General features: G+C 47.4%; 1 protein-coding gene across 1 annotated transcript in view; it reads left to right on the top strand.

The window, feature by feature from the left end:
- Nucleotides 1-240: 240 nt before the first annotated feature.
- Nucleotides 241-25,576, top strand: part of TNPO1 (transportin 1) — an 81,892-nt gene continuing 56,556 nt past the window's right edge. The window contains exons 1-2 of the mRNA XM_069750605.1: nt 241-404; nt 9,448-9,523. Coding sequence (XP_069606706.1) covers nt 300-404; nt 9,448-9,523 — 181 coding nt within the window. The 5' untranslated portion in view covers nt 241-299. The remainder of the gene's footprint in view (nt 405-9,447; nt 9,524-25,576) is intronic.

Here is a 25,576-nt window from a genome sequence, read left to right as displayed (position 1 = left end):
GCGGGCACTAGGACCTGGTTGTCTCCTGTCATTACCCGGCGGGCACTAGGACCTGGTTGTCTCCTGTCATTACCCGGCGGGCACTAGGACCTGGTTGTCTCCTGTCATTACCCGGCGGTAACTAGGACCTGGCTGCCACTAGGACCTGGCGGCCTCCTGTCATTACCCGGCGGGCACTAGGACCTGGCGGCCTCCCGTCATTACCCGGCGGGCACTAGGACCGCGCCGTTCCCTCCATTTCCCGGCCAGGCCGCCTCCCCCCTCTGTGCTCTGTCCGCGCCGTGTTCGTGTCCCGCAGCATGGAGTACGAGTGGAAGCCGGACGAGCAGGGGCTCCAGCAGATCCTACAGCTGCTCAAAGAGTCTCAGTCCCCGGACACGACCACGCAGAGATCCGTGCAACAAGTATCCTTCCTCCAGACCGGCGCTGCCCGGCGGGCTGCTCACTGCCGGCGACAGGGCGGAGGAGGAGGCGCCGCGGCCTGTGCGCGAGTGCTGGAGCCCAATCTCCGCCCGTGGCCGGACCGATCGGGGCCGCAGTGTGCGGGGAGCGGCGGCTGCAGGGCGGGAAGAGCGTGCGGGTCCTCAGCAGCGCCTTCCCGCCACACCCGGCCTAGGCCGCACCGCCCGCCCGGCACCTGCGGGGACTGCTGCACATCCATCACTGCGTGCTGGGGAGTGGTGGTCCTACAGCTGGGGGATGAGGAGGGAGAGTGGTGGTCCTACAGCTGGGGGAGAGGGAGAGTGGTGGTCCTACAGCTGGGGGAGAGGGAGAGTGGTGGTCCTACAGCTGGGGGAGAGGGAGAGTGGTGGTCCTACAGCTGAGGGAGAGTGGTGGTCCTACAGCTGGGGGAGAGGGAGAGTGGTGGTCCTACAGCTGGGGGAGAGGGAGAGTGGTGGTCCTACAGCTGAGGGAGAGTGGTGGTCCTACAGCTGAGGGAGAGTGGTGGTCCTACAGCTGAGGGAGAGTGGTGGTCCTACAGCTGGGGGAGAGTGAGAGTGGTGGTCCTACAGCTGGGGGATGAGGAGGGAGAGTGGTGGTCCTACAGCTGGGGGATGAGGAGGGAGAGTGGTGGTCCTACAGCTGGGGGATGAGGAGGGAGAGTGGTGGTCCTACAGCTGGGGGAGAGGGGTGGTCCTACAGCTGGGGGATGAGGAGGGAGAGTGGCGGTCCTACAGCTGAGGGAGAGTGGCGGTCCTACAGCTGGGGGATGAGGGAGAGTGGCGGTCCTACAGCTGGGGGATGAGGAGGGAGAGTGGCGGTCCTACAGCTGAGGGAGAGGGAGAGTGGCGGTCCTACAGCTGAGGGAGAGGGAGAGTGGCGGTCCTACAGCTGAGGGAGAGGGAGAGTGGCGGTCCTACAGCTGGGGGATGAGGAGGGAGAGTGGCGGTCCTACAGCTGGGGGATGAGGAGGGAGATTGGTGGTCCTACAGCTGGGGGATGAGGAGGGAGAGTGGTGGTCCTACAGCTGAGGGAGAGTGGCGGTCCTACAGCTGGGGGATGAGGAGGGAGAGTGGTGGTCCTACAGCTGGGGGATGAGGAGGGAGAGTGGCGGTCCTACAGCTGGGGGATGAGGAGGGAGAGTGGCGGTCCTACAGCTGGGGGATGAGGAGGGAGAGTGGCGGTCCCACAGCTGGGGGAGAGTGGCGGTCCTACAGCTGGGGGAGAGGGAGAGTGGTGGTCCTACAGCTGGGGGAGAGGGAGAGTGGTGGTCCTACAGCTGGGGGATGAGGAGGGAGAGTGGTGGTCCTACAGCTGGGGGATGAGGAGGGAGAGTGGTGGTCCTACAGCTGGGGGAGGGAGAGTGGCGGTCCTACAGCTGGGGGAGGGAGAGTGGCGGTCCTACAGCTGGGGGATGAGGAGGGAGAGTGGCGGTCCTACAGCTGGGGGAGGGAGAGTGGCGGTCCTACAGCTGGGGGAGGGAGAGTGGCGGTCCTACAGCTGGGGGAGGGAGAGTGGCGGTCCTACAGCTGGGGGAGGGAGAGTGGCGGTCCTACAGCTGGGGGAGGGAGAGTGGCGGTCCTACAGCTGGGGGAGGGAGAGTGGCGGTCCTACAGCTGGGGGAGGGAGAGTGGCGGTCCTACAGCTGGGGGAGGAGGAGGGAGAGTGGCGGTCTTACAGCTGGGGGAGGAGGAGGGAGAGTGGCGGTCTTACAGCTGGGGGAGGAGGAGGGAGAGTGGCGGTCTTACAGCTGGGGGAGGAGGAGGAGGGAGAGTGGCGGTCTTACAGCTGGGGGAGGAGGAGGAGGGAGAGTGGCGGTCTTACAGCTGGTGATGTGTGGATGGCGGTGGTGGTCCCATAGCAGGGTGGTTGTGGTCCTTTGTGTGTGTGGGGGGTTTATGGTGCTCTTGCAGCTGAGGGTGGAAACCTTGGGGGCTGTGGTGGGCTTATAGTTGGGTTTATAGTGGTCTTTCAGCTGGGGGAGGGGCACACTGGTAATGTACAGATGTGTGGCAGAGGTCTCCTGTATCTGGAGGACGCGGTGTATACTGGTGCCCGTTCACTGGCGCTGGTGTATACTGGTAGTGCTGGTGGGGCCGTGTGCAGGTGGGTGGTTTCCTGTTATGGCATCTTGGTTCCTCGTGCTCTGCCCAATGATGGCTGACCCCAGATTCCCCGGTTTCGGGTGGGTGCTATAAGATACCACAAAGGGTTAGCGGTCCCCCCACAATAGACTACATGTGACTGCTGCGACCCCACGGATCACTAGTATTGTCCGCAGCCCTTGTTCCCCTGCGTTGCCCCCGCCTGTAGTAAGCCTTGGGATGGAGCATTAGTATTGTTGCCACTGTCTTGGCGGAGTCTCATTTCACAGATGGCCTCATACACGAGGGTCTTACTGGGCAGGAGGAGGGGACGAGTCTACAGGACGCACTTGTGACTTCCTTGTGGCATTAGTGGCTAGTGTGATGGAGATGCGGTGAGCGGGCGCCCTGGCGGAGCAGTGACTTGTAATATAGGATTGCCGTGCGTAATTCATGGTCTCTTTTGTTTGGCATGGATGTTACCCCTGGGGAGACCTAGGGGTTACCATGGTTACTGGAATAATAGAAGAAGAAACTCGCTCCTGCACTTGGTGTGTGTGCCCAGCCCCCGCTGTAAATGAGTGTCCCCGTCCTGTGAGGAGGGCACTGGGTTTGGTTCACACCTGGGAGATGTGTTTTCCTGGCTGAGGGGAGTGAGGCCTCTTGCCCATATTCAGCTTAATAAATCACCAATCCAGTATTCTTTTTTTTGGGGTGTGGGGGGTTTCGGTGTTGGAGTGGTGCTACTCGTGAAAGGACCCTGACTCATACTCTTACACTTACCGGCTGGCGTCTTCACCTATTATTGGCGCCACTCTGCTTTGCACAGCGCCACCTTGTGGCTGTGACTTCTGACTGATCAGCAGGCGGAGGGTACCAGTCACAAGTTCTGAGTCTGAGAGCAGGAACGATGGAGAAAAATAAAATGACGAACGGCTTCACAGGAGCGCCAAGCTGGTGTTAGGGGTCCTAAAACGGAAGATACGCTGCAGCTCCAGCCGGATGCCTGGAGGATCAAACAAGAAGGGACAAAAACTGGACATAGGAGCGCATGCGAGACGGTGAGCGGATATAAAATCTTCATTTCTTAGTTTCCACTCAGTCTCGCATGCGCTCCTATGACCGTTTTTTTTGTCCCTTCCTAAGAGCAGGAACGAGGCTTTCATAGACTTGTAGTGAAAAGTGACCTCTGGCTCGCCCAGCAAACACTGCTCACAAACCGCTGTAGACTGACCGGAGCGGCGGTGATCGCAGGTAAGTATAATACTCTGTTTAGGGACCTGCAGGGTATTAGCACCACTCCAGCGCTGCAATATAAGAAAATGTTGGAGTGGTTCTTAGTGGGTCACAACGATATTGGTCTCGTTCCCACTGAGCCTTAAAAGCATTTCTGAAACGTCCTTTAGGGTTATAATAGTGATTCTCGGCTGTGGCATGTGTAGTGCCTGGTGTTGTGCTGAACCGGACTGTTGGGAGGGGCATTGTAGCAAGAGACATGTTAATCATCTGCTCTCATCCAATCAGCAACTCACCTGATGCTGACACTGCACCTCTTGTCCTTTCCAGCTGGATGCCAGGTATTAGAAGCTGTGAGGATTCTTTATAGTTTAACACTTTCTATGGTTATTAGTGACTCTTCGGGGGACCTGGTGTTTGGGGCAGACTCCTGACAATGTGGAGGACCCTGATGACTGTCTATGGCTGGAACACAGGGGAGTCGTGGATTGGGCAGGTTGGACTTCACTTTGTAAGAATCCCACTGCTGGTGGTGAGGTGATCACACTGTACACTAATGGATCAAGGCTACAGAAATCATGCCGGTGTTTTTCTGTTGCAGATTAGGTAATAGTGAGGTCGGTGAAGGAATCCTGGGATTAGGAGAACAGCTCTTATCTGGGATGACCTTAGTAATCCTCACTGCTCCGCCACATGGCCAAACACTAGCACATGATGCAATTCTGTGAGGCCGCGCACTGACCGGATGTGACTGCCCACCACCGCAATGCCTGGCCAGGATCTCAATGATTGGGATTGTCTTGGTGGCATCACAAGGATTTCTGTAGGGCCCAGTGAGATGAATGGGTCAGTCACGCATCTCTGCAACTAAAACCCTTGTGTTTGGGGACATTGATTATGGGTACCCTGTTCTCTGAGAAATAATGGGCCTGGCCATGGACTCCCTGAAATATCCCAAATATGGGAGGCAGGTGTCTGGGTTTCAACAAAAAAATATCTAAGACCAGCATTTTTTTTTTTTTTTTTAACGTTCTTAATTGAGAATAAACACGAAACCCCAGTATACTCTAATGTGATGGGCCGGATTTCTGAAGGGGGTGCACCAGAAATGGCTAAAGCTGTGCACTGTGGAGCAAGTCATAAAGCTGACTCCAGGATTCAATGCAGGTCATAAAGCTGACTCCAGGATACAATGCAGATTGTTCTTGGATTACCCGGTTTACCAAGAATGATGGCTCCTGTGGCACCTTGCTCACTTCCTGGACATGTTGCCTCCGAAGCGTCTGCTGTCGGCAAGCATCAGTTATGGTCGGTGTCCTCCATGGTGTATTGTAGCAATGCTGTTCCGCGGTCTGTCATGTTGGCCTGTAATGTCTGTCCCTATACCCCCATGAAGCTGTTGGGGGGCCGTATTGCCTGACCGGGCATTACTTGCAGTCCACCATCGCCATTATGGACAGTTCATGCCATTAGATCACCTTTATGGATCGTTTCTTGCTCTTCTAGTAGTAATTACGTGTGTCACACGCTCATTCTTCTGTAATTGCTGTATAAAACTCCTTTTATAGAGGAGGACGGGCGGCGAAGCGGCTTTTTTTTTTTTTCCACCCTTCTACTGAGTTATTAATACAAGCAATCATCAGGAGTATTAATAGCTGCTGCTGAGGAATATACTTTACATACATGGCATACGCTGGTATTTATAGTGCACTCAGGAGAGGGCTGAAAACTCACCTGAACCTGATTGTGGGGGATCATGTGTCCCCCTGCGCTGGATCCATCAGGTCAGAATGGGATCATGCAATCTGTGACCCAGGGGCCACATCCTGCTGCCCCCTGCGCTGGATCCATCAGGTCAGAATGGGATCATGGAAACTGTGACCCAGGGGCCACGTCCTGCTGCTCCTGGGGTATTGCCGAAGTGGTGGTCCCTATCGGGCTACCAGGCTTTAAAGGGAACCTGTCACCCCGTTTTTTCAGTATGAGATAAAAATACTGTTAAATAGGGCCTGAGCTGTGCGTTACAATAGTGTATTTTGTGTACCCTGATTCCCCACCTATGCTGCCGAAATAACTTACCAAAGTCGCCGTTTTCGCCTGTCAATCAGGCTGGTCTGGTCATATGGGCGTGGTGACATCGCTGTTTCTTCCCCCAGATCTTGCATCTTTCCGTTGGTGGCGTAGTGGTTTGCGCATGCCCAACAGGCGAATCCACTGCGCAGCTGGAGGAAAAGAGCGCGATCTGCGCTATTCAGCCGTTTAGATTCATTCAGATGGAGATCTCGGCGGCCATTTTCCTGAAGCCATCTGACCAGACCAGCCTGATTGACAGGTGAAAACGGCGACTTTGGTAAGGTATTTTGGCAGCATAGGTGGGGAATCGGGGTACACAAAATACACTATAGTAAAGCACAGCGCAGGCCCTATTTAACGGTATTTTTATCTCATACTGGAAAAAACAGGGTGACAGGTTCCCTTTAAGGGTTTGGGTCCAGGTGATTGGTAGAAGGCAGTGTGAAGGATGGAAGGTGATTGGACCTTGTAAAGTCCTCTACTGGGCTTCTCCACCGTGTAGTAAAACTGTAACAGCTGAGGATTTGCTACAATGTACTCATTCCAGGCAATATACTGAGTCCCAGAGGCTGATGTTGCTTGGTACACTGTGATAAACTTGGGAAGAAAGGAAGATCTGCCTAGACTGCAATCATTGCAAAACTTTAGGCTATGTTCACATGCAGCATTTTTGCAGTGAATTATTTATTTTATTTTTTTTTGCTTTTTTATTCAAGTTAAAACTTTTTTTTACAGTACCATTAAAAGCGATGAGTTTTCAGAAATCTGTCACATGCTTAGTTTTATTTTTTTTTTAATTTTCAGCATGTCAGTTCTTGAAGACAAAGCACACATGTAGTGCGCCCTTCAAAACACGCAGTGAAAATGTGCCAAAAAAGAGTGTGAACATAACCTGTGGATCTGTGTGGGGTTTTCAGTCTCTAAATCACTGTTTCTGTTCCCTTGCAGCAAGCCAATACCTTGACTGTTCATAAATGGAAGAATATAAGGAAAGTCATGATTCACTTTTGAAAGTGTCACTGCATATCTGTGTATGTACCTTCAAGGTGACTATGCACATTGTCTTCAGAGAGTAAGAGGACTGGAACTTTAGCGCCACCTATTGGAAGTAGCAATCCTAAGGCTATGTGCCCATGTTCAGGATTTCTTGCAGAAATTTCATGAGCAGAACAGGACATTTTCTGCAAGAAATCCACATGCGTTTTTCTCGCGTTTTTGGTGCGTTTTTTTTTTTTTGCTGATTTTTCCGGAGGTTCCCAATGCAATAATATAGTGGGAAATCCACAAAATTAATGAACGTGCTGCGTTTTTTTTACCGCGATGCGTTTTTTTTCGAGGAAAAAAAAGCAGCGTGCACAAAAATTGCGGAATGCATTGTAAATGATGGGATGCATAATGTATGCGTTTTTTTTTCTCGTGTTTTTATAGCGAAAAAAACGCGAAAAATCTGCAACGTGTGCACACAGCCTAAAAGCCAATATCGACCCTTTTATCGAGCCTTGTCACATGAAAAAAACCATAATCTCAATTTGCAGATAACTCGTGTTTTGGGTGTTACCACTCATCAGTGCACAGCATGAGCTCTGATTTGGCTGTATGAGAGGCATCGGACTTAAGGTACCGTCACACTAAGCGACGCTGCAGCGATACCGACAACGATCCGGATCGCTGCAGCGTCGCTGTTTGGTCGCTGGAGAGCTGTCACACAGACAGCTCTCCAGCGATCAACGATCCCGAGGTCCCCGGGTAACCAGGGTAAACATCGGGTTACTAAGCGCAGGGCCGCGCTTAGTAACCCGATGTTTACCCTGGTTACCATCGTTAAAGTAAAAAAAACAACCACTACATACTTACCTACCGCTGTCTGTCCCCGGCGCTCTGCTTCTCTGCACTGGCTGTGAGCGCCGGGCAGCCGGAAAGCAGAGCGGTGACGTCACTGCTCTGCTTTCCGGCCTCTGTGCTCACAGCCAGTGCAGAGAAGCACAGCGCCGGGGACAGACAGCGGTAGGTAAGTATGTAGTGGTTGTTTTTTACTTTAACGATGGTAACCAGGGTAAATATTGGGTTACTAAGCGCGGCCCTGCGCTTAGTAACCCAATGTTTACCCTGGTTACCAGCGAAGACATCGCTGAATCGGCGTCACACACGCCGATTCAGCGATGTCAGCGGGAGGTCCAGCGACGAAACAAAGTTCTGGACTTTGTTCCCCGACCAGCGATATCACAGCAGGGGCCTGATCGCTGCTGCCTGTCACACTGGACGATATCGCTAGCCAGGACACTGCAACGTCACGGATCGCTAGCGATATCGTCCAGTGTGACGGTACCTTTAGAGCTGAGGGTTAACTGGTTTGGACTTTACACTTTAAGGGTATGTTCACACGTTCAGGATTTCCATCCTTTTTTTTTTCAGGACAGTTTTTTTTAAAAAACTGCAGCTCTTGGCAGAAAACGCAGGTCCTTTTTTTGTCCTTTTTTGATGCGTTTTTTGATGCGTTTTTTTTATCCTTTTTTTACTGTGTGTTTCCTAGGAAGCTTTTTAGGGCTAAAATGGCTGAAAATACCCTAACCCTACCCCTAACCCTACCCCTATCCCTAACCCTACCCCTACCCCTAACCCTACCCCTAACCCTACCCCTACCCCTACCCCTAACCCTACCCCTAACCCTACCCCTAACCCTACCCCTAACCCTACCCCTAACCCTACCCCTAACCCTACCCCTAACCCTACCCTAACCTTAGTGAAAAAAAAAAAAAAAAATTCTTAATTTTTTTTATTGTCCCTACCAATGGGGGTGACAAAGTGGGGGGGGTGTCATTTACTATTTTTTTATTTTGATCACTGAGATAGGTTATATCTCAGTGATCAAAATGCACTTTGGAGCGAATCTGCCGGCCGGCAGATTCGGCGGGCGCACTGCGCATGCGCCCGCCATTTTGCAAGATGGCGGCGCCCAGGGAGAAGACGGCCGGACGGACACCGGGACGCCGGGTAAGTATAAGGGGGGGAGATTAGGGCACGGGGGGGGCATCGGAGCACTGGGGGGGGGCATCGGAGCACGGGGGGGGGGGCATCGGAGCACGGGGGGGCGGGATCGGAGCACGGGGGGGCAGCCACACTCCGCCCACGCACTTCCGCCCGCTCCCCCGCACTTCCTGCTGCAGCGGTTCTGCACATCAAATCGCAGTAAAACCCGCAGATATATTTTTGATCTGCGGGTTTTACTGCGATTTTGACCTCACAATGGAGGTCTATGGGTGCAGAACCGCTGCGGTTCAGGAAGAAGAATTGACATGCTCCTTCTTTTTTCCGGGAGCTATTCAGCGCGGCTTTTTTTTTACAATTTCCGGACCATGTGCACAGTGTGTCCTGTTTTCCATAGGGTACAGTGTACTGTACCCTGCATGGAAAACAGCTGCGGAACCGCAGCGGCAAAACCGCCGCGGTTCCGCGGTAAAAAACGCACTGTGTGAACATGGCCTAAGGTGGCCAGATGACTTTTTGCTGAACCCGTAAATCTTCAGAGGTTTCCATATGGATGGTGCAAAATGCTGTGTAACCTTTACATTTTCTCTATTTTCTTGTCACGTTTGACCTTAACTGTTCATTTCAGAAATTGGAGCAGCTTAACCAGTTTCCAGACTTCAACAACTACTTAATATTTGTTCTCACCAAGCTAAAGTCTGAAGGTAAGGTCCTTTACAGTGGGTGGGATACAACTGTCTGCGAGGGTCTTCTAATCCTGTCTGAAAAAAACGGGATCAAGTTTTGTCCTTGAGCAAGAATTGGGGCTCATTCAGACATTCGTGGATATAGGATTGTTCTCTGATAGCAATACACGGACTGGCCGACGCCGTGGCTCCACACCGGAGTGTGACCGTCTTGTATATCTGAGGCTGTCGCGCTCTGGTCAGGAGAGCTGCAGCTCTCGTGCGTCAGTCGGTCCTTTCATGAACCGATTAGCATGGACGTCTGCATGAGCCCTTATACAAGGTGCTTTGGCCCAGACAAGGCCCGAGCACAAGAATAAAATCCTCAGGTCTCAGTGTTCATTATCTCGTGTAAATTCTATTCTCTGCAGTCAATTAAGGAAAATAAAAAAAGATGAATCAGAATGTACACGCGAGTCATTGGTCTGATTTCTTAATTTCTGCTGAGTACAAGCGTTTTTTACTTATAACTGCACCTACATATTACTGATCTATGTGACAATCTAGAATCGGATTTTCTGCAGGAACTTCTGTTTCCATTGACAAAGTCTAGAACCGTTTCAGTGGGTATGGATCACATTGTAGGCATTAATCATGGGGTGCGGTTGCGTCCTCGCTTCGTCTGCTGACCAGTGACTACTCATTGCTGGGGAGTGATTGACAGTCCGAAATAGAATATGCCCAATCCACACCTCTCCCGTCCATCAGTCACCCCACACACATTTCATTCAAATACAATCTTTAACCCCAGCAGCTTTTTTGGCTTTGCATTTTCGTTTTTCGCTCCTCTTCTTCCCAGAGCCATAACTTTTATTTTTTTTTCTTAATTTTTTCATCAATTTGGCCATATAAGGGCTTATTTTTTGCGGGACAAGTTGCACTTTTGAGCAACATCATTGGTTTTAGCATGTCATGTACTAGAAAACAGGCAAAAAAATCAAAGTGTGGTGAAATTGCAAAAAGTGCAATCCCACACTTGTTTTTTGTTTTGTTTTTTTTGTTAGGTTCACTAAATGCTAAAACTAACCTGCCATTATGATTCTCCAGGTCATTACGAGTTCATAGACACCTAACATGACTAGGTTATTTTATTTAATCGAAGTGGTAAAAAAAATTCCAAACTTTGCTTAAAGAAAGCGCCTTTGTCGTGATCTGGGGTCGGGTGAGGGCTTATTTTTTATTTTTTTTTTTATGCATGTCGAGCTGACGCTTTTAATGCTACCACTTTTTTGCAGACATGTTCTTTTGATCGCCCGTTGTTGCATTTTAATGCAATGTCGCAGTGACCAAAAAAATGTAATTCTGGTGTTTCAATTTTTTTTTTCTCGCTACGCCGTTTAGCGATCAGGTTAATGTTTTTTTATTGATAGCTCGGGCGATTCTGAACGCGGCAATACCAAATATGTGGTTTTTTTTTTGAATGGATATGTATATATATATATATATATATATATATATATATATATATATTGATATAATTTTTTTTTTTTTTACTTTTGCCATGCTGAAATAGCCTACATGGGAGGCTAGAAGCTGGCATAGCCTGATCGGCTCTGCTGCATAGCCGTGAAGCTAAGATCGATCCTATGTAGTAGAATTGCTGCATTGCTTTGAGCGCCATCCACCGGGTGGCGCTCACAGCATTCCGGCATCAACAACCGTAGAGGTCTTCAATAGACCTCTGGTTGTCATGCCAACGCATCGCTGACCCCCGATCCTGTGATGGAGCAGCGGGTGGATCACACTCACTAACTCACTCACTCTCTCTTAGGCCGGGATCACACATGCGAGAAACACGTCCGTGTCTCGCATGTGAAATCCAAGCTCTGGCGCCGGCACTTCAGAGCGGAACGTGCGGCTCCATGTGTTGCTATGCGGCTGCACGCTCCGCTCCACAGTGCCGGCGCCAGAGCTTGGATTTCACATGTGAGACACAGGACGTGTTTCTCGCATGTGTGATCCCGGCCTTACACTTACACTTCAAAATGCCGCTAGTATGTGGAATGGAGCCTATCTCCCAGATACAAGTGTTTCCATCCAGAGCCGTGGAGCGCACGCAGCTCTGAGTTCAGCCGCTAAACACTTCTGTCTGTTTCCTAGCAACTGCTGTTTTTTACATGGTTCCTAGCAACCACTATTTCTGGTCACTTACAGGATGTAGACGCCTTCAGGGGCAATTATTTGGTGGGCCGACCATTTCAGCTGGCTGCATTAAACATGTTGCCCCGCTCTCCTCCTATTGTCTGAGTAGTAATCCGTCAGTGAGCTTGTCCTGGTGGGGACTGCGGTCTGCACTCACTTATGATCGCAGTTCAACTCTTGATTGAATATATATTGCCTGAGAAGAGCCCAGAAGTAGACAGATAAGGCATGTGCACACAATGTCTACTTCAGGCGCTCTGAAAACCACCAGATAAAGCACTCCCTAATTTCTGACAATTAGTGTGCCTTTCTGTGACAAATGACTTGCCTGTTCATATGTTCAGTGTTTTCTCAGTATCTTCACAAAATTAGAAAATCACCAAAAAGTTAATTTCATATCTTCAATACAAAAAGTGAAACTCGTTATAGTCATTATAAACAGTGATCTATTTCAAGTGTTTATTTCTGTTAATGTTGATGATTAAGGCTTACAGCCAATGAAAACCCAAAAGTCATTATCTCAGTAAATTAGAATACTTTATAACACCAGCTTGAAAAATGATTTTAACCCCTTAATCCCATATGACGTACTATCCTGTTGAGGTGACCTGGGACTTAATTCCCTGGGACGGAATAATACGTCATAGGCGACAGCCGCACTCACGGCGGGAGCGCAGCCGATCGCCGCCGGGTGTCAGCTGATTATTACAGCTGACATCTGGAACTGTGCCACTGGGTCACGGACCGCTCCCGGCACATTAACCCCTGGAACACTGCGATCAAACATGATCGCAGCATTCCGGCGGCATAAGGAAGCATCGCACAGGGAGGGGGCTCCCTGCGTGCTTCCCTGAGACCCTCAGAGCAACGCGATGTTCAGAGGGTCTCCTTCGTCCTCCTCCCTGCAGGGCCCAGATCCAAAATGGCTGCAGGGCTCCTGCAGGGAGGTGGTTTGCAAGCGCCTGCTCAGGGTAGGTGCCAGCAAGCCGCTTGCAGTGCCTGTCAGATCTGACACTATAGCATGATGTCCCACCCTGGGACAAAGTAAAAAAGTTTTAAAAAAAATATTTAAGTGTGGGAAAAAAAAAAAAACCCAAATAAAGAAGAAAAAATATTGTTCCAATGACTAAATTTCCTTTAAATAAAAAAACAAACAATAAAAGTACACATATTTAGTGTCGCCGTGTCCATAACGACCTGACCTATAAAACTGTCCCACTAGTTAACCCCTTCAGCGAACACCGTAAAAAAAGGCAAACAACGCTTTATTAGCATACCGCCGAACAAAAAGTGGAATAACACGCGCTCAAAAAGACGGATATAAATAACCATGGTACCGCTGAAAACGACATCTTGTCTCCCAAAAAATGAGCCGCCATGCAGCATCATCAGCGAAAAAATAAGTTATAGTCCTCAGAATAAAGCGATGCAAAATAATTTTTTATATAAAATAGTTTTTATCTTATAAAAGTGCCAAAACATAACAAAAATAACAAATGAGGTATTGCTGTAATCGTACTGACCCGAAGAATAAAACTGCTTTATCAATTTTACCAAACACGGAAAGGTATAAATCCAGTCCTCCCCCCAAAAAAAGAAATTCATGAATAGCTTTTTTTTTACTCGGGGAAAATTGTTCAACAACCTTTGGAGTCCAATTTCTCCTGTTACCCTTTGGAAAATAAAACAAATTGGAGCTGAAGTAAATTTTTTGTGAAAAAAAGTTAAATGTTCATTTTTTTTTTTTTAAACATTCCAAAAATTCCTGTGAAACACCTGAAGGGTTAATAAACTTCTTGAATGTGGTTTTGAGCACCTTGAGGGATGTAGTTTTTAGAATGGTGTCACACTTGGGTATTTTCTATCATATAGACCCCTCAAAGTTAATTCAAATGTGATGTAGTTCATAAAAAAAATGGTGTTGTATAAATGAGAAATTGCTGGTCAACTTTTAACCCTTATAACTCCCTAAGGAAAAAAAATTGGTTCCAAAATTGTGCTGATGTAAAGTAGACATGTGGGAAATGTTACTTAAGTTTTTGTGTGGCACATCTCTGATTTAAGGACACAAAAATTCAAAGTTGGAAAACTGTGTGATTTTCAAAATTTTCCCCAAATTACCATTTTTTTTTTTCCACAAATAAACGCAGGTAATATCAGAGAAATTTTACCACTCTCATGAAGTACAATATGTCTCGAGAAAACAATGTCAGAATCATCAGGATCCGTTGAAGCGTTCCAGAGTTATAACCTCATAAAGGGACAGTGGTCAGAATTGTAAAAATTGGCCCGGTCATTAACGTGCAAACCACCTTTGGGGGTTAAGGGGTTAAAATCTTAAATGTTGGCCTACTGAAATGTATGTTCAGTAAATGCACTCATTACTTGGTCGGGGCTCCTTTTGCATCAATTACTGCATCAATGCGGGGTGGCATGGTTGTGATCAGCCTGTGGCACTGCTGAGGTGTTATGGAAGCCCAAGTTGCTTTGATGGCAGTCTTCAGCTCCTCTGCTTTGTTGGGTCTGGTGTCTCTTATCTTCCTCTTGACAATACACCATAGGTTCTCTATGGGGGTTAAGGTACCTTCACACTCAGCGATGCTGCAGCGATACCGACAACGATGTTGATCGCTGCAGCGTCGCTGTTTGGTCGCTGGAGAGCTGTCACACAGACAGTCCTCCAGCGACCAACGATCCCGAAGTCCCCGGGTAACCAGGGTAAACATCGGGTTACTAGGCGCAGGGCCGCGCTTAGTAACCCGATGTTTACCCTGGTTACCAGCGTAAAAGTAAAAAAACCAAACACTACATACTTACCTACAGCTGTCTGTCCCCGGCGCTCTGCTTCTCTGCACTCCTCCTGCACTGGCTGTGAGCACAGCGGCCGGAAAGCAGAGCGGTGACGTCACCGCTCTGCTTTCCGGCTGACCGACGCTCACAGCCAGTGCAGGAGGAGTGCAGAGAAGCAGAGCGCCGGGGACAGACAGCTGTAGGTAAGTATGTAGTGTTTGGTTTTTTTACTTTTACGCTGGTAACCAGGGTAAACATCGGGTTACTAAGCGCGGCTCTGCGCTTAGTAACCCGATGTTTACCCTGGTTACCAGTGAAGACATCGCTGGATCGGTGTCACACACGCCGATCCAGCGATGTCTGCAGGGAGTCCAGCGACTAAATAAAGTTCTGGACTTTCCCCAGCGACCAACGATCTCCCAGCAGGGGCCTGATCGTTGGTTGCTGTCACACAGAATGATTTCCTTAACGATATCGTTATGTGTGAAGGTACCTTTAGGCAAGTTTGCTGGCCAATCAAACACATTGATACTGTTGTCTGTAAACCAGGTATTGGTACTTTTGGCAGTGTGGACAGGTGCCAAATCCTGCTAGAGAATGACGTTTCCATTTCCAAGAAAGCTAGTCGGCAGAGGGAAGCATGAAGTACTCTAAAATTTCCTGGTAGACGGCTGCACTGACTTTGGTCTTGATAAAACCCAGTGGACCTACACCAGCAGATGACATGGCTCCCCAAACAGTCACTGATTGTGGAAACTTCACACTAAACCTCCAGCAACTTAGATTGTGGCCTCTCCACCCTTCATCCAGACTCTGGGACCTTGATTTCCAAATGAAATTGTGAGCTCTTGTGGGCAGGGTCCTCTCTCCTACTGTACCAGTCGTGACTTGTATTGTACTTGTTTTTATTATGTATACCCCTCCTCACATGTAAAGAGCAATGGAATAAATTGCGCTATAATAATATTGAAGTGCAAAATGTACTTTCATCTGAAAACATATTGGACCACTGAGGGACAGTCCAGGTTTTTTTCTCCTTGGCCCAGGAAAGACGCTTCTGGCGTTGTATATTGGTCATGAGTGGCTTGACACAAGGAATGTGACACTTGTAGCCCATGTCCTGGATATGTCTATGTGTGGTGACTCTTGAAGCAATGATTCCAGCAGCAGTCCACTCCTTGTGAATCTCCCCCAAATTTTTGAATGGCCTTTTCTTACCAATCCTTTCAAGGCTGCAGTTATCCCAGTTGCTTGTGCACCTTTTTTCTACCACACTTTTTCCTTCCACTCATCTTTCCATTAAAGGGAACCTGTCACCCCGTTTTTTGAGATTGAGCTATAAATACTGTTAAATAGGGCCTGCGCTGTGTGTTCCTATAGTGTATGTAGTGTACCCAGATTCCCCACCTATGCTGAGAAATAACTTACCAAAGTCGCCGTTTTCGCCTGTCAATCAGGCTGGTCAGGTCGGCAGGGCGTGGTGACATCGCTGGTTCTTCCTCAGCTTTACGTTGGTGGCGTAGTGGTGAACAAGCAGCGCGCGATCTGCGCTGTCATCCCTTTCGTCGGTGGGGGCGGCCATCTTCCTGGGGCCGCGCGTGCGCAGATCGAGTGCTCTGCTGCACGGGGCTTCAGGAAAATGGCCGCGCGTGCGCATTAGAGATCGCGGCGGCCATTTTCCCAAAGCCGAGTTTGCATCTCGGCTTTGGGAAAATGGCCGCCGCGATCTCTAATGCGCACGCGCGGCATCCCGCGGCCATTTTCCTGAAGCCCCGTGCAGCAGAGCACTCGATCTGCGCACGCGCGGCCCCAGGAAGATGGCCGCCCCCACCGACGAAAGGGATGACAGCGCAGATCGCGCGCTGCTTGTTCACCACTACGCCACCAACGTAAAGCTGAGGAAGAACCAGCGATGTCACCACGCCCTCCCGACCTGACCAGCCTGATTGACAGGCGAAAACGGCGACTTTGGTAAGTTATTTCTCAGCATAGGTGGGGAATCGGGGTACACTACATACACTATAGGAACACACAAGCGCAGGCCCTATTTAACAGTATTTATAGCTCAATCTCAAAAAACTCAAAAAACGGGGTGACAGGTTCCCTTTAATATGCTTGGATACAGCACTCTGTGAACAGCCAGCTTCTTTAGCAATGACCTTTTGTGGCTTACCCTCCTTGTGTAGTGTGTCAATGGCTGCCTTCTGGACATCTGCCAAGTCAGCAGTCTTCCCCATGATTATGGAGCCTACTGAAACAGACTAGGGGAACTTTTTTAGGGTATGTGCACACGCTGCGGATTCCATTGTGGAATTTTCCGCAGCGGATTTCATTAAATCCGCAGTTCAAAAAGTACTGCGGATTTATTGCGGTTTCCACTGCGGTTTTAGACACCTGCGTTTTTTTTAATATGGAGCAGGTGCCAAACCGCTGTGGATTCCGCACAAAGAATTGACTGTGGAAAATAAACCGCAGCGTTTCCGTGCGTTTTTTTTCCGCAGCATGTGCAGTGTTTTTTTTTTCCCCATAGGTTAACATTGTACTGTACACCGCATGGAAAACTGCTGCGGATCCGCAGCAAAAACCGCAACGTGTGCATATAGCCTTAAAGGTTTATGACGCCTCCAGTTTTTTTTTTTTTTGTTCCCCCTAATTTGCTGACATGAGTTTTGGGTTTTCTTTGGCTCTGAGCCATAATTATCAACATTTAACAGAAGTAAACGCTTGAAATGGATCACTCTGTCTGTAATGACTCTATATGAGTTTCACTTTTTGCATTGAAGAACTGAAACAAATTAACTTTTTGATATTCTAGTTTTGTGAGAAGCACCTGTACATACTTGCGGTCTCGTTGGTCTGCAGACTTTAGTCCCAAGTCTGGATGATTTAATTAAAGACCTAATTACAAAAATGATTTAACCCCTTCAAGTTGCGACCCTTTTTCATTTTTGCATTTTCGTTTTTCACTTCCCTCCTTCCCTGAGCCATAACTTTTTTATTTTTCCGTCAATATGGTCATGTGAGGGCTTATTTTTTGCGGGACAAGTTGTACTTTTGAACACCATTGGTTTTACCATGTCTTTTACTAGAAAACGGGAAAAAAATTCCAAGTGCGGTGAAATTGCAAAAAAAGTGCAATCCCACACTTGTTTTTTGTTTGGCTTTTTTGCTAGGTTCACTAAATGCTAAAACGGACCTGCCATTATGATTCTCTAGGTCATTACGAATTCATAGACACCTAACATGTCTAGGTTATTTTTTATCCAAGTGGTGAAAAAAAAATTCCAAACTTTGCTTTAAAAAAACAAAACAAAAAAAAAGGTGCCATTTTCCGATACCCGTAGCGTCTCCATTTTTCGTGATCTGGGGTCGGGTGAGGGCTTATTTTTTGCGTGCCGAGCTGATGTTTTTAATGATATCATTTTTGCACAGATACGTTCTTTTGATCACCCGTTATTGCATTTTAATGCAATGTCGCGGCGACCATAAAAACGTAATTCTGGCGTTTCGGATTTTTTTTCTTGCTACGCCATTTAGCGATCAGGTTAATGCTTTTTTTTAATTGATAGATCGGGCGATTCTGAACGCGGCGATACCAAGTATGTTTGATTTTTTTTTTTTGTTTTGTTTTATTTAGGATGGGGCGAAAGGGGGGTGATTTAAACTTTTATATTTTTTATATTTTTTTCATGTTTTTAAAAACCTTTTTTTTACTTGTACCATGCTTCAATAGCCTCATCAGATCGCTGCTATGTAGCTGAAATGCAGGTGTGCTGTGAGCGCCAACCACAGGGGGGCGCTCACAGCAGGCCTGCATCAGTAACCATAGAGGTCTCAAGGACCTCTATGGTTACCTTCCTGATGCATCGCCGACCCCCGATCATGTGACAGGGGTCGGCGATGACGTCATTTCCGGCCGCCCGGCCGGATGCGGTAGTTAAATGCCGCTGTCTGTTTGACAGCGGCATTTAACAGGTTAATAGCGGCGGGTGAATAGCGATTTCACCCGCCGCTATTGCGCGCACATGTCAACTGTACAAAACAGCTGACATGTCGCGACTTTGATGCGGGCTCACCGCCGGAGCCCACATCAAAGGGGGATTCACGGCATGCGCAGTACATGTACGGCGCATGTCGTGAAAGGGTTAAAAAAAAAATAGCCAATTATAAAATACAAAAATTTAAAGGTAGTCTTAAAGTCCTTGTATTTTTCCCATGGCAATAATGGTTTTGATCTAAAATTCCCACCTCCCCCAATAAGTGCATGCTGAACAAATCCATTTTCTGTCTGTGGCCGCCCACCTGAGCGCCATCACTCATCTACTACAGCGTGCACACTTTACCCCGCTAGATCCCAGAGTAATTGGTGCAAGCAGCCAGAAAAGACATAATTTTCCTCCTCTATCATCGCTATAGCAACAGCAGGGTAATGGCTGCGTTTTTGTGTTTTGTAGCCTTTTGATACATAAATTGGAATAGCTGGAAGTCGTGTCTTGAGTCTTTCCTGTACGACGTCTTAGCGTTCATGCAGATTAATCATCCAGCCCGCGACGACGTGTTACCTGCTGCTTCTCATAGTGCGGAGCGCGAGGATTAGCTCCGTCATCGCTTTACATTTATTAGCATAAATTTGTCCCAAAAAAATTCCCCATGTTTTTAAAAGTTCTTATTTTTACAGGTACTATTGATTTATTAGGTTAAAATTAAAATGACGGTTACACTTTGCATTGTAACACTTGTGTTTACATTTTGCAACAAAATCTGTCACTTTGCAAGACATGCATTCCAAATTATTTGCAAGTCTATGTAGAATTAGCGCTGCGGTGACGTACCGCTCTGATTTTCCCGCCATATGCAGCTCTACCCTCACATAAACCATGAACATGACAATGGATCGTATGATGCTGCACATGAAGCTTTAGGGTGACGTTCCCACCATGGGCTTGTGGTGCGTTTTTGATATTGCAGGTTTATGCTGTGTCCTGTTGCTGCTTCTGACAATTCCAGCAGAAGGAATGGGATTTCTAGAAATTTCCGGCCCACTGGGCTTTTTATTCACTTGGCATTGACTGACCTGCGGTGCGGGTTTCAAATTAGCATCAAGTTAACTTGTCTTGTGTGTACGCTGAGTTTTATGAGCAGGTTTTCCCCATAGACTTAGATGCAGAACATACGCAGGAAAAAAAACCCATGCATTTTAGCAGCAGAAATTCATCAAAAACGTGTAATCCGCAGCTACAGTACAGACCAAAAGTAGGACACACTTTCTCATTTAAAGATTTTTCTGTATTTTCATGACTATGAACATTGTACATTCACACTGAAGGCATCAAAACTATGAATTAACACATGTGGAATTGTATACTTAACAATTTCAGTTGTTTTTTATGTCTTATATTCTAGGTTCTTCAGTTACCACCTTTTGCTTTGATGACTGCTTTGCACACTCTTGGCATTCTCTTGATGATCTTCAAGAGGTTGTTACCGGGAATGGTTTTCACTTCACAGGTGTGCCCTGCCAGGTTTAATAAGTGGGATTCCTTGCCTTTATAAATGGGGTTGGGACCATCAGTTGTGTTGTGCAGAAGTCTAGTGGATACACAGCTGATAGTCCTACTGAATAGACTGTTAGGATTTGTATTATGGCATGAAAAAAAAAAACAGCTAAGATAAACGAGTGGCCATCATTACTCTTAAGAAATGAAGGTCAGTCAGTCCGAAAAATTGGGAAAACTTTGAAAGTGTCCCCAAGTGCAGTTGCAAAAACCATCAAGTGCTACAAAGAAACTGGCTCACATGAGGACCGTCCCGGGAAAGAAAGACCAAGAGTCACCTCTGCTTCTGAGGATAAGTTTATCCGAGTCACCAGCCTCAGAAATAGCAGGTTAGCAGCCGCTCAGATTAGAGACCAGGTCAATGCTACACAGTTCTAGCAGCAGACACATCTCTACAACAACTGTTAAGAGGAGACTTTGTGCAGCAGGCCTTCATGGTAAAATACCTGCTAGGAAACCACTGCTAAGGACAGGCAACAAGTAGAAGAGACTTGTTTGGGCTAAAGAACACAAGGAATGGATATTAGACCAGTGGAAATCTGTGCTTTGGTCTGAGGAGTCCAAATTTGAAATCTTTGGTTCCAACCACCGTGTGTTTGTGCAACGCAGAAAAGGTGAACAGATGGACTCTACATGCCTAGTTCACACCGTGAAGCATGGAGGAGGAGGTGTGATAGTGTGGGGGTGCTTTGCTGGTGACACTGTTGGGGATTTATTCAAAACCAACTGAAACCCCGGCGTTGCCTGGGCATAGTAAATATCTGTGGTTAGTTATAGCACCTCACTTCTCTTATTTTCCTCTCACATCTCTCATTTTTCCTCTCACTCCTCTCATTCCTCCCTAAGGGCTGTCCCACACGTCCAGATAATTTCGGTACCGGAATTATCCGTGTCCGTGTGCCCCTGCGTTTCTGTGCCACACGTGTGCCGCCCGTGTGCCCACTGGGTACCACACGGAGCGTGCAGGAGACAGCGCTAAAGTTTTTAGTGCTGTCCCCTGCATCGTGCTGAAACCGCGATTCATATCTTCTGCGCAGCAGCGTTTGCTGCAGAGAAGATATGAATAATCCTTTATTTTATACACGATAAACTTAAAAAAAAAAAAAAAAAAAAAAAAAAAAAAAAAAAAAGCATTATTCATATCTTCTCTGCAGCAAACGCTGCTGCACAGAAGATATGAATCGCGGCTTCTGCACCATGTGGGGGGGGCAGCGCTTACTGGAGCGCTGTCTCCTGCACGGCACACGGACTGCACACGGACAACGTCCGTGTGCGGTACGTGTTTTACACGGACCCATTGACTTTAATGGGTCCGTGTAAGACGTGCGCTCCCACGAACACTGACATGTCTCCGTGTTTGGCACACGGAGACACAGTCTGCAAAAAATCAATGACCTCTGCACAGATGCACTGATTTTAATGCGTCTACGTGTGTCTGGCTCCGGTACGTGAGGAAACTGTCACCTCACGTACCGGAGCCACTAACGTGTGAAACCGGCCTAACACTTGTCTTTTCGACCTCACATCTGTCATTTTCCTATCACTCCACTATTTTCCCTCACTCTCATTTAGCACTCACACCTTTTCATTTTCACCTCACACCAGGGCCGGACTGGCCATCGGGTAGTGGGCCGCTGCACGCCGACTCACCCTTCCCTCCCCCAGCACCGCCGCTTTCAACTATACCGGCGTCTGACGCCGGTACAGTTGAATGCAATGATGGAGGAGAGAGCGTCTGCTGTCGCTCCCTCTCCCATCATTCCCTGCTCTGCCTCTGACACTGCGGGTGCGCGATGACATCATATCATTGCGCACCTGCTGTGTCCTGGGCAGACTGCAGCCACCGAGACAGGAGCAGGGAGCAGCGCGGGCAAGAGGAGAGGTGAGGAGTGTTTTTTTTTTTTTTTTTTTTTATTTTATTTTTACTGGACTGTGGGGCCATTCTGGCGGGGGGGGAGAGATGTCGGCCGTGCTGTATGCTACTGTGGGCCGTGCTGTATACTACTGTGTGGGCCGTGCTGAATGCTACTGTGTGTGCCGTGCTGTATGCCAGGGGTGTCAAACTGCATTCCTCGAGGGCTGCAAACAGGTCATGTTTTCAGGATTTCCTTGTACTGCACAGGTGATAATTTAATCACCAACTCATTATTTGTGTAGGTGATTAAATTATCACCTGTGCAGTACAAGGAAATGCTGAAAACATGACCTGTTTGCAGCCCTCGAGGAATCCAGTTTGACACCCCTGCTGTATGCTACTGTGTGGGCAGTGCTGTATACCGCTGTGTGCTGTATACTGCTACGTGGGCTGTACTGTATACTGCTACGTCGGCTGTGTTATCTGCTATGCGGGTTGTGCTATATACTATGGGGGTTATATTATATTCTATGGGGGAGGCCGTTTTATATACTATGTGGCTGTTATATACTATTGTGGGGGTATATTATATTCTATGGGGGAGGCTGTGTTATATAGTATGGGGGGCTGCATTATATTCTATGGGGGCAGCATTATATTCTAAGGGGGCTACATTATATATTATGGGGAGGTGGGCTGTATTATATTCTATGGGGTGGCTGCATTATATTCTGTAGGGTGGTGGCTGCATTATACTATATGTGGGCTGCATTATACTGTATCGAGGACTATGGGGAATATGTTGTACCATGTGAAGAACTATGGGGTGCATTATACTATGGGAAGTGAATTGTACTACATGGATGACTATGGCGGTGCATTATACTATATGGAGCACTATGAGGAGTGTATTATGCTATATGGAGGACTGAGCAGTATATTTTAATATATGGAGGACTATAGGGAGTGTATTATACTATGTGGAGGACTGTGGTGCACATTATAATATATGAAGGACTATGGGGTGTATTTTACTAAACAAGTTAAATGCTTTGGTGCAGGAAGTGGAATATTTGCCTAGAGTTCTATCGGATCATTGTCCTCTGATGGTATCTCTACAATTGGGAGAACAGGGGAGGTTGGCAGGTATGGGATGGAAAATTCACCCCTTTTGGTTACGGTTGCTGGATATGGAAAAGATAGCAGAGGAACTGGGTGAATTCTTTAGGATAAACAAAGGTAGTGCAGAGGGTCATATAGTTTGGGATACTATGAAGGCGTTTTTGAGAGGGATCTTATTCAGAGAAGTATCTCGATTTAAGACTAGGTCTCAAAAACTAGATAAAGCAGTGATGGAGGAATTAAGGGCAGCGGAGGAGGCATTGGGGGCACAGTGTTCCAAAGCTACGCAGACCCGCATGAGTGGCCCAGTGGGAGGTTAATAAACTTCACATCCGTAAGGCAGAGAGATTGCGGGCATTTCAGAACGAGGCATTCTATGCGGAGGGTGAGAAAGTGGGGCACCTGCTCTGTCGTAACTTCGGCACAATGGGAATCCTCACATGTATACGCAATTAAAACAAAGGAAGGTAATGTGGTTACACAAGGGGATCAAATTTTGGATGTATTTAAACAATTTTACAGTGAGTTATACTCCTCTAAGATACATAAAGGTCAAGAGGAGATGAACAGGTATATGAGTGCGATTAAGCTTCCTAGACTAGGTGAGGAGGATAGAGAATGGATGGATAGGCCGATGGCGGCTGAGGAACTGAGGGTGGCACTGGCGGGTAATAAGGCCCCGGGAGCGGATGGCATTCCGGTAGAGGTGTACAAAATTTTTAATGAAGAAATAATAACTAAATTGGAGAAGGTATTTAATGAGTCGTTGGAGAGGGGAACACTACCTACATCTATGAGAGAGGCCATTGTGGTCATTCCTAAAGCTGATAAGGATCTGCTGAATCCGGAGTCCTACAGACCAATCTCGCTTCTTACAGCGGATATAAAGATTTTGGCGAAGGCCTTGGCCAACAGACTAACCCATGTGATTGATAAAGTAATCCACCCAGATCAATCTGGATTTATGCCCAACAAATCTACAGCAATCAATTTAAGGAGACTATATTTAAATATGCAAATTCCAGCCGAAAATGCTGGAAAGAGTGGTGGTGTCTTTGGATGCCCAGAAGGCCTTTGATTGTGTAGAATGGAATTACGTGTGGTCGGTTCTGTTGTGCCTTGGGTTCGGGCCTAAGTTTATATCTTGGGTGGGGTTGCTATACTCCTCTCCAATGGCAAAAATTAGAGTAAATAATAAATTATCTGATAGTTTCTCATTGCATAGGGGTACAAGGCAGGGGTGGCCATTGTCTCCGTTGCTATTTGCCCTAGCTGTGGAACCCTTGGCCGCTAAAATAAGGGAGGCACGAGAGATAAAAGGATTTGTCTATGGAATGAAGGAGGAGAAGGTGTCTCTGTATGATGACGATATTTTGTTATTTTTGGGGGACTCGGGAGAATCTGGATAACGCAGTGGCATTAATTGAGGAATTTGGGGAATTCTTTGGACTCAAAATAAATTGGGACAAATCGTGCATTATGCCCATTAATGAGGTAGAAAAGGGTACTGAGGAGGTGGAAATGTCAGCAAAATTGAAGGTAGTTTCGAAACTTTAAATATTTGGGGATACTAATCACCCTTCCTCTGACGAGGTTTGAAGAACTTAATCTAAGCCCTCTGCTACAAAAAATATGTACCAAAATTTCAGCGTGGAACAAACTACATCTCTGTGTAATTGGAAGAGTGAACCTTTTGAAGATGATTGTGATGCCGCAGTTGTTATATGTACTGCATAATTCTCCAATTTGGATTCCGCAGAGTAGGTTCCATTAAATTAAATCGCTGTTTGGCGAACTAATATGGGGGGGAAAAACCCAAGGTTTAAACAAGAAACTTTGCAGAGGCCAAAGGCGGAAGGGGGCTTGGCGCTCCCTAACCCTTGGGTATATTTATCAGCACAATGCCAGCATATTGGAGGATGGGGGGAGGAGATGGGAAAGGGGCAATCGCCCAGTAGTTTATTTGATGGGAAAATGGCCTCTGGGTGAGAGTTTGGAAGGGGGGCAATTTTTTGAAACTGGGTTCTCGGTTTCCTACTGTTCTCCTAATTCATAAGGTATGGGGAAAAAGTTAAATAGATTAGGGGTGTCACAAGCCTAATACTCACCTATATGGAATAATATAAACTTACAAGAATTTAAGCAAATGGAAGGATATGGGCCATGGAGAGAGGCAGGAATTAAAAAGATGGGTCAGCTACTGGGTCAAGGGGGACTTAAGTCATTTGTTGAGTTACAAACAGAATTCCAGTTATCACATTTAAATTTATATCATTATAAAAGAATTCAGCATGCGTATCGGTCGCAATGTCGGAGAAAACTTATTGAGATCCAGATTGATATCACGCTGGCTTCCATTTTGGAGAACAGCGGGACAAGGGGGGCAATTTCAGAAGTGTATAGAGATTTATTATTCACCTTTCTAGCCAAACATCCCATCAAGTCTAGAGGGAAATGGAAAGCCGAATTGGGAGAGATAAATGATGATAGATGGGAATCTATTTTAGAATATGTGACTAAGATCTCTATGAGCGAACCTGGGAGGATGTCTCAATTATATGTGATTCA

The sequence above is a fragment of the Ranitomeya imitator genome, chromosome 1 (genome assembly GCF_032444005.1).
Source record: "Ranitomeya imitator isolate aRanImi1 chromosome 1, aRanImi1.pri, whole genome shotgun sequence".
NCBI classification, from domain to species: Eukaryota; Metazoa; Chordata; class Amphibia; order Anura; family Dendrobatidae; genus Ranitomeya; species Ranitomeya imitator.
Note: the sequence above shows the minus strand (reverse complement) of the source record. Positions and strands in the feature narration are given on the sequence as shown.